At 43.9% G+C, this 12,437-nt stretch overlaps 1 protein-coding gene across 5 annotated transcripts in view; it reads left to right on the top strand.

Annotated features, from left to right (window-relative positions):
* LOC134346070 (hepatic and glial cell adhesion molecule-like) overlaps positions 1 to 12,437 on the top strand; it is a 91,303-nt gene that overhangs the window by 51,713 nt on the left and 27,153 nt on the right. For 4 of the 5 annotated variants that reach the window (XM_063047367.1, XM_063047371.1, XM_063047368.1 and 1 more), the window contains exon 6: positions 7,764 to 7,892. The exons of the other annotated variant lie outside the window; for it this stretch is intronic. In XM_063047367.1, the coding sequence (XP_062903437.1) occupies positions 7,764 to 7,892 (129 nt within the window). The remainder of the gene's footprint in view (positions 1 to 7,763; positions 7,893 to 12,437) is intronic. 5 annotated transcript variants of the gene reach the window in all.

Consider the following 12,437-nt stretch of genomic DNA (forward strand, 5'->3'; position numbering starts at 1 on the left):
AAATTAAATCAACTGTGATTCATGTTGTAAGAGGAAAACAAAAATGAAGACTTCCAAGCGAGGGTGGGGAGGTGAATACTTCCTAGTGTACCTTTGTCTTCGCTGGTACTTCATATGTAGTCCAAGACATCATCACTCATTTCTGGTATTTGTTTAGCATGCATCAGTTTCCCACATCACCCATCTCCTGTGGCTCCATTACAGCGACAGCCTTGCTGATTTTCCCACATCTCCTGTGGCTCCGTTACAGCGACAGCCTTGCTGATTTTAACTGGACCTATTCACCCCAACCATCTTTTACTCACAATATATCTACTGAATCTTGGGATTTTCCTTAAACCGATATGCCCTTTTTTTTAATTGTTTTTCTTCCTCATTTTCCTTTTCTGTATTCCTCCACTTTTTTAATATATTGAGGGATTTGCTTGTCGTTGTTCGTGTGCATTGTATGATTGTCCTGTTTACCGACCAGAGCCTCAGTATCTCTTGGGGAGTCCTAAATCGCAACACTTGCCACTTACCTTAGCAGGCAAGTGCTGCCCCTGTACTCCTGCTATCAAAAGCCTCTAACTTACCAATTGTAATTTTATCATTAAATAACTTATCAATCTGTGCAAGATCCTGCCGAATGGCTCCAAAATTGGTTATGCCCCAGTTTAGGAGTTCAACCCGTGGACTAGTTCTATCTTTCTCCAAAGTAAAGTATTTCAACCACACACACTTCAGTCACTTGACCTATCTCAAGAGTAGGTCCCGTGTTGGGCCCTTACTTTCTTGGACACATTGGATAAATTCCAACCTGCACCATAGGTGGTCAGGACAATATTTGGGAAGTTACTAGACTACTAGACAGGTATATGGAGGAATTTAAGGTGGGGGGTTATATGGGAGGCAGGGTTTGAGGGTCGGCACAACATTGTGGGCCAAAGGGCCTGTAATGTGCTGTAGTATTCTATGTTCTAAAGATCTCCACACAGCTACATCTGTAATTCCTGCTGATTGTTGGGGTCTTATCACAACAGTCCCAACAATTTGACCATCTCTTTCTTACTTCTGTGGTCACACTGGATGGTGCCCAGGAATTTCTTCTCAAAGTACAGTTGTTATATTCTCCCTCAGAGAAGGAGGCCCTACACCCTTACCTGTACCTCTGTCATGTACCTCTCGCATAAATATCCTAGAACATTACTGCTGTTGACTTTGTACATTGAGTGATAATCTGATGTTGACTAGTCTACACTACAATCATGATTACAAAAAGCTTTTCTCAGATGACATTGTCACTGACAAGTTTTCATATCTTTCACACTTTTCACATTTTGTAATATTAACCCTGATCTCTAACATACTAATGATATGATTCCAAAGTTTTTCTAGAGTCTCCCAAAGGTTACAATCACTTTGGCAGATGGATTATAGTAAAGACTATTATATGATAATACACTTAAGTAGAAGGACTAGAGACATCAACTAATTTCTAAATGAGGAGTAAATTCAGACATTGAAGATGCAAATAGACTTGAGAGTTCCAGTGTCCAAAGGTTAACTTACAATTTGAGTTGGTTATAATGGAGGCATATGCAATTTTAGCATCATTTTTAAGAAGGCTAGAATATACAATCAAGGATGTAATGCTGAGAATTTATAAAGCATTTGGAGTATTGTGAGAAATTTTGGGCCCCTTATCTAATTTGCTGGCATTGGAGAGGATAGAGAGGAGGTTCACAAGAAAGATTCCAGGAATGAAAGGGGAAATGGGTGGGCTTGAACTTGCCGGAGCTTTAGAAGAATGAGGGGGTGAGGGGGTGGGATATCAATGAAACCTATCGAATACTGAAAAGCCCAGACAGAGTGGATGTGGGGAAATCTAGGATCAGAGGGCAGAGTCTCAGAACAAAAGGACTTTCATTTAGAACAGAGATGAGAAGGAAGTTTTTTAGCCAGAGGGTGGTGAATCTGTGAAATTCATTGGCACAGGTGGCTGTGCAGGCCAGGGCAATAGGCATGTTTAGAGCAGAGGTTCATATATTCTTGATTAGTAAGGGCATCAAAGGTTACAAGGAGAATGCAGCTGGGACAGAAAATAAGCCGGCCCAGATCAAATAGTAGAGCAGACTTAAAGGGCCAAATGACCTAATTATGCTCATGCATCTTTTGGGATTCCACCTGCAATCCTTCTAAACTGGCATCTTTGGACAGTGCACTTTCCGAGTAAACCTTAATCTCCTTTACTGCAGGGAAGAAAAACCCAGCCTATCCAGAATCTCCTCAAATGCTTTTTCCTGTGCAACATCCTGGTTAAACTCTTCTGGATTCTCACTAGTTCAATCAGGTTCTTGCTGTTGGGATGACCAGAAAAGATCACAGTACTCCTGCAACACACATCAAAGTTGCTGGTGTATGCAGCAGGCCAGGCAGCATCTCTAGGAAGAGGTACAGTCGACGTTTCGGGCTGAGACCCTTCGTCAGGACTAACTGAAGGAAGAGATAGTAAGAGATTAGAGAGGGGGAGGGGGAGATCCAAAATGATGGGAGAAGACAGGAGGGGGAGGGATGGAGCCAAGAGCTGGACATGTGATTGGCAAAGGGGACATGAGAGGATCATGGGACAGGAGGTCCAGGGAGAAGGAAAAGGAGGAGGGGGGAGAAAAAACCCAGAGGATGGGCAAGGGGTATAGTCAGAGGGACAGAGGGAGAAAAAGGAGAGAGAGAAAAAGAATGTGTGTATATAAATAAATAACGGATGGGGTACGAGAGGGAGGTGGGGCATTAGCAGAAGTTAGAGAAGTCAATGTTCATGCCATCAGGTTGGAGGCTACCCAGACGGAATATAAGGTGTTGTTCCTCCAACCTGAGTGTGGCTTCATCTTTACAGTAGAGGAGGCCGTGGATAGACATATCAGAATGGGAATAGGATGTGGAATTAAAATGTGTGGTCACTGGGAGATCCTGCTTTCTCTGGTGGACAGGGCATAAGTGTTCAACAAAACGGTCTCCCAGTCTGCATCGGGTCTCACGAATGGGATGTGGAATTAAAATGTGTGGCCACAGGGAGATCCTGCTTTCTCTGGCAGACAGCGTAGGTGTTCAGCAAAATGATCTCCCAGTCCTTGTATTCCGTCTGGGTAGCCTCCAACCTGATGGCATGAACATTGACTTCTCAAACTTCTGCTAATGCCCCACCTCCCCCTCGTACCCCATCTGTTATTTATTTATATACACACATTCTTTCTCTCTCTCCTTTTTCTCCCTCTGACTATACCCCTTGCCCATCCTCTGGGTTTTTTTTTATCCCCTCCCCCTTTTCCATCTCCCTGGGCCTCCTGGCCCATGATCCTCTCATATCCCTTTTGCCTATCACCTGTCCAGCTCTTGGCTCCATCCCTCCCCCTCCTGTCTTCTCCTATCATTTTAGATCTCCCCCTCCCCCTCCCACTTTCAAATCCCTTACTAGCTCTTCCTTCAGTTAGTCCTGACGAAGGGTCTCGGCCCGAAACGTCGACTGTACCTCTTCCTAGAGATGCTGCCTGGCCTGCTGTGTTCACCAGCTACTTTGATGTGTATTGCTTGAACTTCCAGCATCTGCAGAATTCCTGGTGTTTGCATTTTTAAAAACAGTACTCCTGCTGCTGCCTAACCAATATTTTTTGCAATTGTACCATAACCTTCCTATTCTTGTATTGTGGAAAGCCTCCCATTGCTGAGATTCAGATATCTCGACACAACATTTTCCAATTCAGTTTTAAATCATTTACCAGCCTATTAAAATTGGACTTTCGTGGTTTGAAACCTAATTAATTTACATTTGACATCTCTAATGCTTTTTCACTGTTGAAGACACTAGCAGTATGGTGGAAATTCCAGAGTGTCAGGGGTCAGAGTTATGGGAAGCTGCCATTACTAGGGAGAAGGTACTTGGGAAAATGTAAGATCTGAAGGTACATAAGTCACCTGGACCCTTCTGTGTTCTGAAAGAGGTGGTTGAAGAGATTGTGGAGGCATTATTAATGATCTTTGAGGAATAAATTGATTCTGACATGGTTCCAGAAGACTTTGCAAATGTCACTCCAGTCTTTAAGAAGGGAGAGGATCAGAAGAATGGAAATTATAGGCCAGTTAGCCTGACCTCAGTGGTTGAAAGGTATTGGAGTTGATTATTAAGGATGAGTTCTCAGGGTACTTGAAGGCACATGATAAAAAAGGATGTAGTCAGCATGGTTTCCTCAAGGGAAAATCTTGTCTGACAAATCTGTTGGAAATCTTTGAAGAAATAACAAGCACGAAAGACACAGAAGAATTATGAGAATAGGTTGAGTGAACTCGGCCTTTTCTCCTTGGAGCGACAGAGGATGAGAGGTGTATAAGATGACGAGAGGCATTGATCGTGTGGATAGTCAGAGGCTTTTTCTCAGGGCTGAAAAGGCTAACTAACACAGGAGGGCACTGTTTTAAGGTTCTTGAAAGTAGGTACAGAGGAGATGTCAGGGGTAAGTTTTTTTTATGCAGAGAGTGGTGAGTGTGTGGAATGGGCTGCTGGCGACAGTGGTGGAGGTGGATATGATAGGGTCTTTTAAGAGACTCCTGGATAGGTACATGGAGCTTAGAAAAATAGATTGCTATGGGTAACCCTTGGTAATTTCTAAAGTAAGTATGTGTTCGGCACAGCTTTGCAGGCCGAAGAACTTGTATTGTGCTGTAGGTTTTCTACTTTGCATTTTGGTGGGACCAATCAGGATAGATTTACACAGTGGAAGGTCGGGTACTGAGGGGTGCTGTAGTGGTAATCATTGAAGATCGTGTTACAGGTACAGTGGTGCTAGAAAGTTTGTGAATCTTTTAGAATTTTCTCTTTCTGCATAAATATGACCAAAAATGCGATCAGCTCTTCATGCAAGTCCTGAAACTAGATAAAGAGAACCTAATTAAATTGGTAATTACCTTTCTAAAGTAAGTACATGTTCGGCACAGTATTGTGGGCTGAAGGGCCTGTATTGTGCTATAGGGTTGCTGTGGGAGAGGATGTGACTAGTGGGGTCTGTCCCAACGCAGGTCTTGTGCAGAATTCCCTAAAAGTTAATTTACAGGTTGAGTCTGTGGAGAGGAAGGCAAATGCAATGTTAGCAGAAGGACGAGAATATGGGTATTCAGGCTGAGGAGAGGGGAGAGAAAGGATCAACCATGATTAAATGACAGAGCAGTCTGGATGGGCCAAATGGCCTAGTTCTGTCTAATAGTAAAGCAAGGATATAATCTTGACTTTAATTGTGAGCAGTTTTGGGTCAGTTATCTTAGAAAGGATGTGCTGACATTGGAGAGGTTTCAAAGGTGGTTCAGGATTGAAACGGTTTTAATATGATGGCTTTGGGCCTGTTTTCACTAGAATTCAGAAGAATGAGGAGTCCCCTAATTGAAACTTATCGAGTGGAGAAAGGCCTGGACGGTGCATGTGGAGAGGATGTTTCCGATGGTAGTTGAGTCTAGGTCCAGAGGATACTCAGAATAGAAGGATGCCTTTGAGAACAGAGATGAAGAGGAACTTCTTTAGACACAGAGTAGAAATATAGAAACATAGAAAACCTACAGCACAATACAGGCCCCTCGGTCCACAAAGCTGTGCCAAACACAGACATCCCACCTCTCCCGGAAGATCCAGGAGTCTCCCGCATATCGATAGTGGCTCCCTGATGCCCGGAAATTATATACAATATCCCGGAAATAGATTTTTTTGAGAGGGAGAGGGAGAGCGAACATCCTGATTGGTCTCCCTTCGTGCTAAGAGTGGTCCCCAAACACCGGGCCGTGAGGAAACAATATGATTTGGCGATATGAAACGATATGAGTCATTTGCACCTTTCCTCATTTCCTGTCACGCACTGTTGAACTGGAACGCATGCGAGGTCATTACCCGCGCATCATCCATGTCAGCACGGGAAGGGGATCAACTCCTCGAGCTTGTAAATGACGGTGGGCTGAAAAGTTTGTTTTACATAACATCTCTGCCGGCATTCCGGATCAAAGTCAAGGCTCAATATCCTGAGATAGCCACGAAAGCACTGAAAACGTTGCTTCCATTTCCAACATCATATCACTGCGAAGCGGAGTTTTCTACAATGAATGCAACGAAAACTCTAAATTGTGGAACGGACTGGACACAAGGAACCTCCTTCGAGTATCGCTGTCTCCCATCACCCCTCGATGGGACTGTCTTGTTGCAGGAAAACAAGCCCAGGGCTCCCACTGATTCAGCGATATTGGTGTGTTGCAATGATTTTATATGTTCATACGGGGAAAATATGTGCTGTGTGTTTAATATCCAAACGTTACTTAAAATGTTATGATGCTTTGACTTATCACCTATATTCCGGTCTTGATTAACAACCCCCCCGGTCGGCCGGTCCGCAAGAATATTGTCAATATTAAGCCGGTGTGCGCTGCAAAAAATGTTGGGGACCTAAGTAGACCTATCAGTTTTCTCTGTGGGCGGGCTTTGGAGTCGACCTCAAAAATAATGCCAGTGTTGCACTGTTTGCAACAGTGACTTTTCTATTGCCCATGGTGGGTTAAAATGTAAAAGACATGTTGAGGTGAGTTTAACAGGTGTCATTACAGCATAGCTAACGTTATTTAAACTAGCTGGCTAGCTGCTAAGGAGCTATGTTATTGATGTCCTACGTGATGAGGCCAAACTCCCTGTAGCCTTGCTTAAAGTTGTAATAGAATAAACATGATAATATAATATAATATAAGCACATATTTTAATGTCACATTTGCTGCATGTACCCAACTCGGTTTACAGATGAGACAAAATCACTAAACAAAGTATTACATACACCCTTGGAGGTCGATGGGTGGGGGTGGGGTGGGGGATATGGTGTTGCGGGGAGTGGGGTGCTACCTCCCTGAAATGGTGGTGATACCTCCCTGAAATGAATTTTTGCAGGGTGGGATGTCTGCAAACATGTACCTAGCTTAGAAATTATCTAGGGTTACCCATAGCCCTCTATTTTTCTAAGCTCCATGTACCTATCCAGGAGTCTCTTAAAAGACCCTATTGTATCTGCCTCCACCACAGTCGCTGGCAGCCCATAGCCTTCATGCCCTGACCAATCAAGAATCTATCAAGAAGGCAGGAGATTGGGGCTGAGAGGGGAAAATGGATCAGACATGGTTAAATGGTGCAGCAGACTCGATGGGCCAAATAGCCTAATTCTGCTCCTTTATCTTGCGGTCTAATGCCTAATGCTTTTTCACAAAATCATTAAACACAGAAACAGAACCTTTGAACCCACCTCGTCCACACCAACCATGAATCTTCTCAGTGCTAATTTTGTTTGACTGCATCAGACCCAAACATCATTCTATGCCTTTCTATCCAAGTACCTGCTTCCAGACTCCAGTGTCTGAAAAATCTTGTGTCTCTGTGCTAAGCTTTCTTTATCTTTGCATGAGTGAACTACATTTCCTATATATATGATTTGTTTATCAATGAACAGACATTTCTTTAAATTCTGCCAAAGATTAACAGCAATCCCATATTAATCGGAGTTCCCAATCTACTCCACTTCCTACTTGTGTTATGTGCTTTATTTTAGCATGACTCTAGTTCCTGACTTGGTTGTCTGTCCACTAAATGGTGAGATTTTTTCATATTTTATTATCCTGGGACTACAGAACCAAAGGAGAAAACTTTTCATGTAAATAATTTGTAATGGATTCATCAGTATTGTACACATTTCCTTTCATTGTATTTTCTTCTTTACCAGATTTTTTAGTGGTGTTCAGAGTTATCTCAGGGATTGTCATTATTCTGCTGTTAGCGATGACTGGCTACATTGCTTTCCTCTACCTCAGTCCTTACAGGGAAGAAGTTAGTTCATTTCTGGTCATTAAACGTAAGTTTAAGCTTTACAATACTAATCCTTACATTTTGATTTTCATTCATTTTGAAAAGGGAAAGGAAAGTGGACCCAGAACTAATCTTTGAAAAATCCTAATGTTAACCACCTTTCAATCCTCTCCCATTCTCTTTTCTGCATTGATTTAATTGTGTATAAATAATGTCTCTTTTCTTTAACCCCATGAATATCTAAGTTTTACATCAACATATTGCTTTTCAAATACCTTCTTAAATTCAACATGTATAGATACTGTACTACTTTTGTTAAGAAGGAGGGAGGCAAAAGACAGAAAATTACATGCTAGTTAGCCTGACTTCAGTGGTTGGAAAGATGTTGGAATCCATTATTAATGATGAGGTTTTGAGGTACTTGAAGGCACCTGACGAAATAGGCCAAAGTCAGCATGGTTTCCTCCAGGGGAAATCTTGCCTGACAAACTATTGGCATTCTTGGAGGAAATATCAGATAGGATAGAGAAAGGATAAATGGTGAATAATAAGTATACTGCCCTGGATACTGTTGGCGGGGACGACCGACCAGGGGTGAGCCATGGTGGCAGGGCCGCTGGCACTGAGTCTGACCCTGTGGTGCAGGAGGGTGGGAAGGAGAAGAGGAGAGCTGTCGTCATTGGAGACTCTATAGTCAGGGGAGCAGACAGGAGATTTTGTCGACATGAGAAGGACACCTGCATGGTTTGTTGCCTCCCAGGTGCCAGGGTCCGGGATGTCTCTGACCACGTGTACGACATCCAGGTACGAGAGGGAAAGCAACCAGGAGCCGTGATACATGTTGGTACCAATGACATAGGCAGGAAGAGGGATGAGGTCCTGAAGTGTGAGTTTCGGGAACTAGGCAGAAGGCTGAAGAACAGGACCTCAAGGGTGGCGTTCTTGGGATCGCTGCCAGTGCTATGTGATAGTGATGGTAAAAATTGGAGGAGATGGCAGTTGAATGCGTGGCTGAGGAGTTGGTGCAGGGGGCAGGGTTTTAGATTTTTTGATCATTGGGATCTCTTCTGGGGAAGGTGGGACCTGTACAGATTGGATGGGTTGCACCTGAACTCGAGGAGGAGCAATATCCTTGCAGGTAGGTTTGCTAGCATGGTTCGTGAGGGTTTAAACTAATTTGCAAGGGGGATGGGACCCAGAGCGATAGAGCAGTGTACATGTGTGTACTTCAATGCAAGAAGCATCAGGAACAAAGGTGATGAACTGAGAGCTTGGATACATACATGGAATTATGATGTGGCCATTACAGAGACTTGGCTGGCACCAGGGCAGGAATGGATTCTCAATATTCCTGGATTTCAGTGCTTTAAAAGGGATAGAGAGGGGGGGAAAGGGGAGGAGGGGTGGCATTACTGGTTAGGGATACTATTACAGCTACAGAAAGGGTGGGTAATGTAGCAGGATCCTCTTTTGAGTCAGTATGGGTAGAAGTCAGGAACAGGAAGGGAACAGTTACTCTATTGGGGGTATTCTATAGGCCCCCTGGTAGCAGCAGAGATACAGAGGAGCAGATTGGGAGGCAGATTTTGGAAAGGTGCAAAAATACCAGGGTTGCTATCATGGGTGACTTTAACTTCCCTAATATTGATTGGCACCTGATTAGTTCCAAGGGTTTCAACGGGGCAGAGTTTAAGTGTGTATAACTACAACTGGCAGAATATAGTATTAATGGTTAGACTCTTGGCAGTGTGGAGGATCAGAGGGATCTTGGAGTCCGAGTCCATAGGACGCTCAAAGCAACTGCGCAGGTTGACTCTGTGGTTAAGAAGGCATACGGTGTATTGGTCTTCATCAATCATGGAATTGAATTTAGGAGCCGAGAGGTAATGTTTCAGCTATATAGGTCCCTGGTCAGACCCCACTTGGAGTACTGTACTCAGTTCTGGTCGCCTCACTACAGGAAGGATGTGGAAACCATAGAAAGGGTGCAGAGGAGATTTACAAGGATGTTGCCTGGATTGGGGAGCATGCCTTATGAAAACAGATTGAATGAACTGGGCCTTTTCTCTTCGGAGCGATGGAGGATGAGAGATGACCTGATAGAGGTGTACAAGATGATGAGAGGTATTGATCGTGTGGATAGTCAGAGGCTTTTTCCCAGGGCTGAAATGGTTGCCACAAGAGGACACAGGTTTAAGGTGCTGGGGAGTAGGTACAGAGGAGATGTCAGGGGTAAGTTTTTTACTCAGAGTGGTGAGTGCGTGGAATGGGCTGCCAGCAACAGTGGTGGAGGCGGATACGACAGGGTCTTTTAAGAGACTTTTGGATAGGTACATGGTGCTTCGTAAAATAGAGGGCTATGGGCAAGCCTAGCAGTTTCTAAGGTAAGGACATGTTCGGCATAACTTTGTGGGCCAAAGGGTCTGTATTGTGCTGTCGGTTTTCTATGTTTGTGTTTTTTTTTCCTCATCTCTGGAATCAACCTGGTGAACCTCTTCTGTACCACCTCCAAAGCTAGTTTGTCCTTCCTCAAGTAAGGAGACAAGAACTGCACACGGTACTCCAGGTATGGCCTCCCCAGTGCCCTGTACAGCTGCAGCACAGCCTCCCTGCTCTTGAATTCAACGCCTCTAGCAATGAAAGTCAATGTTCCATTTGCCTTCTTAACAGCCTGCTGCACCTGCAAACCAACTTTTTGTGATTCATGCACATGTACTCCCAAGTCCCTCTGCACAGCAGCGTGCTGCCATATTTTTTACCATTTAAATGATAATCTGATCTTGCATTTTTCCTTCCAAAGTGGATAACCTCGCACTTACCAGCATTGTATTCCATCTGCTGGACCCTTACTCACTCACTTAACCCATCTATATCTCTCTATCTATCTATGACTCTCAATATTTTCTGCATAATGTTCTTTTCCACTCAATTTAATATCATCAGCAAACTTGGGTATACTACACTTGGCCCCCTGTTCCAGATTGTTAATGTATATTGTGAACAGTATAATGTATATTGTGAACAGTTGCAGGCCCAGCGTCAACCCCTGTGGCACACCACTCACCATCAATTGCCAAACAGAGTAACACCCATGTATCCCAGCTCTCCGCTTTCTATTAGTTAACCAATCCTCTATCCATGCTAATACATCACCCCAACTCTATGAATCCTTATCTTACGGATAAGTTTCTTTTTTGGTGGCATCTTATTGAACGCCTTCTGGAAATCCAAATAAATAATGTCCATCTGGTTTTAGATTATAATACACTGGTTTTAGATTAAACTATTGCACCCTCCATTTGTAACAGAAATTCAATCCTACTGTGATCCAAGAGGATCCCTAACTACAAGATCACCTCATTTTACCTGTCTCACTGTACAGGACCAGATCTAAGATAGCACGTTCCCTTGTGGGTTCAGTAACGTGTCACAGCTCCCGTACTCAAATCATTGATTTACGAAAGCCAATGTTGCAGAAACTTTCTTTATGACCCTATCTAGTACTAGAAAGTTTTTGACTCCTATAGAATTTTCTCTATTTCTGCATCAATTTGACCTAAAATGTAATCAGATCTTCACTTAAATCCTAAATTTAGATTCTTGGTGTCATCAGTAAATTTGCTGTTCCAGTTAACCACATTATCATGCAAATCCGTGAAATACATGACACACAACAAAGGAATAAGTGCCGATCCCTGCGGCACTCCACTAGTGACAGACCTCCACTCAGTGAGGCAACTGTCTACTACCACCCACTGGCTTCTCTCACAAAGCCAGTGGTTAATCCAGTTTACTGTCTCAACTGAACGGCAAGGGACTGAATCTTCTTGGCCAAGCTCCCTTGCGGAACCTTGCCAAATGCTTTGCAGCTGGGGGAATTTGTGATTGGAGTGAGTCTGGTCCCCAATGATCCTTCGGGCCCTTTTTGTACACCTGTCCTAGTAAGTGTCCTGAATCATGGGAAGTTTTCAACTTCAGATGTGCTGGGCTGTCTGCACCACTCTGTAGAGTCCTGCGATTAAAGGAGGTACAGTTCCCATACCAGGCAGTGATGCAGCCAGTCAGGATGCTCTCAGTTGTGCCCTTGTAGATGGTTCTTAGGATTTGGGGGCCCATACCAAACTTCCTCAACCGTTTGAAGTGAAAGAGGTGTTGTTGTGCCTTTTTCACCACACAGCTGGTGTGTACAGACCACGCCAGGTCCTCGGGTGATGTGGATGCCCTCTCAACCCCAGGACCATTGACGTCAATAAGGGTTAGCCCGTCTCCATTCCTCCTGTAACCCACAACCGGCTCCTTTGTTTTTGTGATTTGACACCACTGTGTTAGAGAGATGACTTCTTCCCTGTAGGCCAACTCATTATTGTTTGAGATAAGGCCAATCGATGTAGTGTCGTCAGCAAATTTAATTAACAGATTGGAGCTGTGGGTGGTGACACAGTCATAGGTATACAGGAAGTAAACGAGCGACTCGGTACACAACCCTGAGGGGCTCCTGTATTGAGAGTCAGAGGATTGGAGATGAGGGAGACCACTCTTACCACCTGCTGGTGATCTGACTGGAAGTCCAGGATCCAGCTGGGGTCTCTGA

This window comes from Mobula hypostoma, chromosome 5 (genome assembly GCF_963921235.1).
Source record: "Mobula hypostoma chromosome 5, sMobHyp1.1, whole genome shotgun sequence".
In the NCBI taxonomy this organism is placed as follows: Eukaryota; Metazoa; Chordata; class Chondrichthyes; order Myliobatiformes; family Myliobatidae; genus Mobula; species Mobula hypostoma.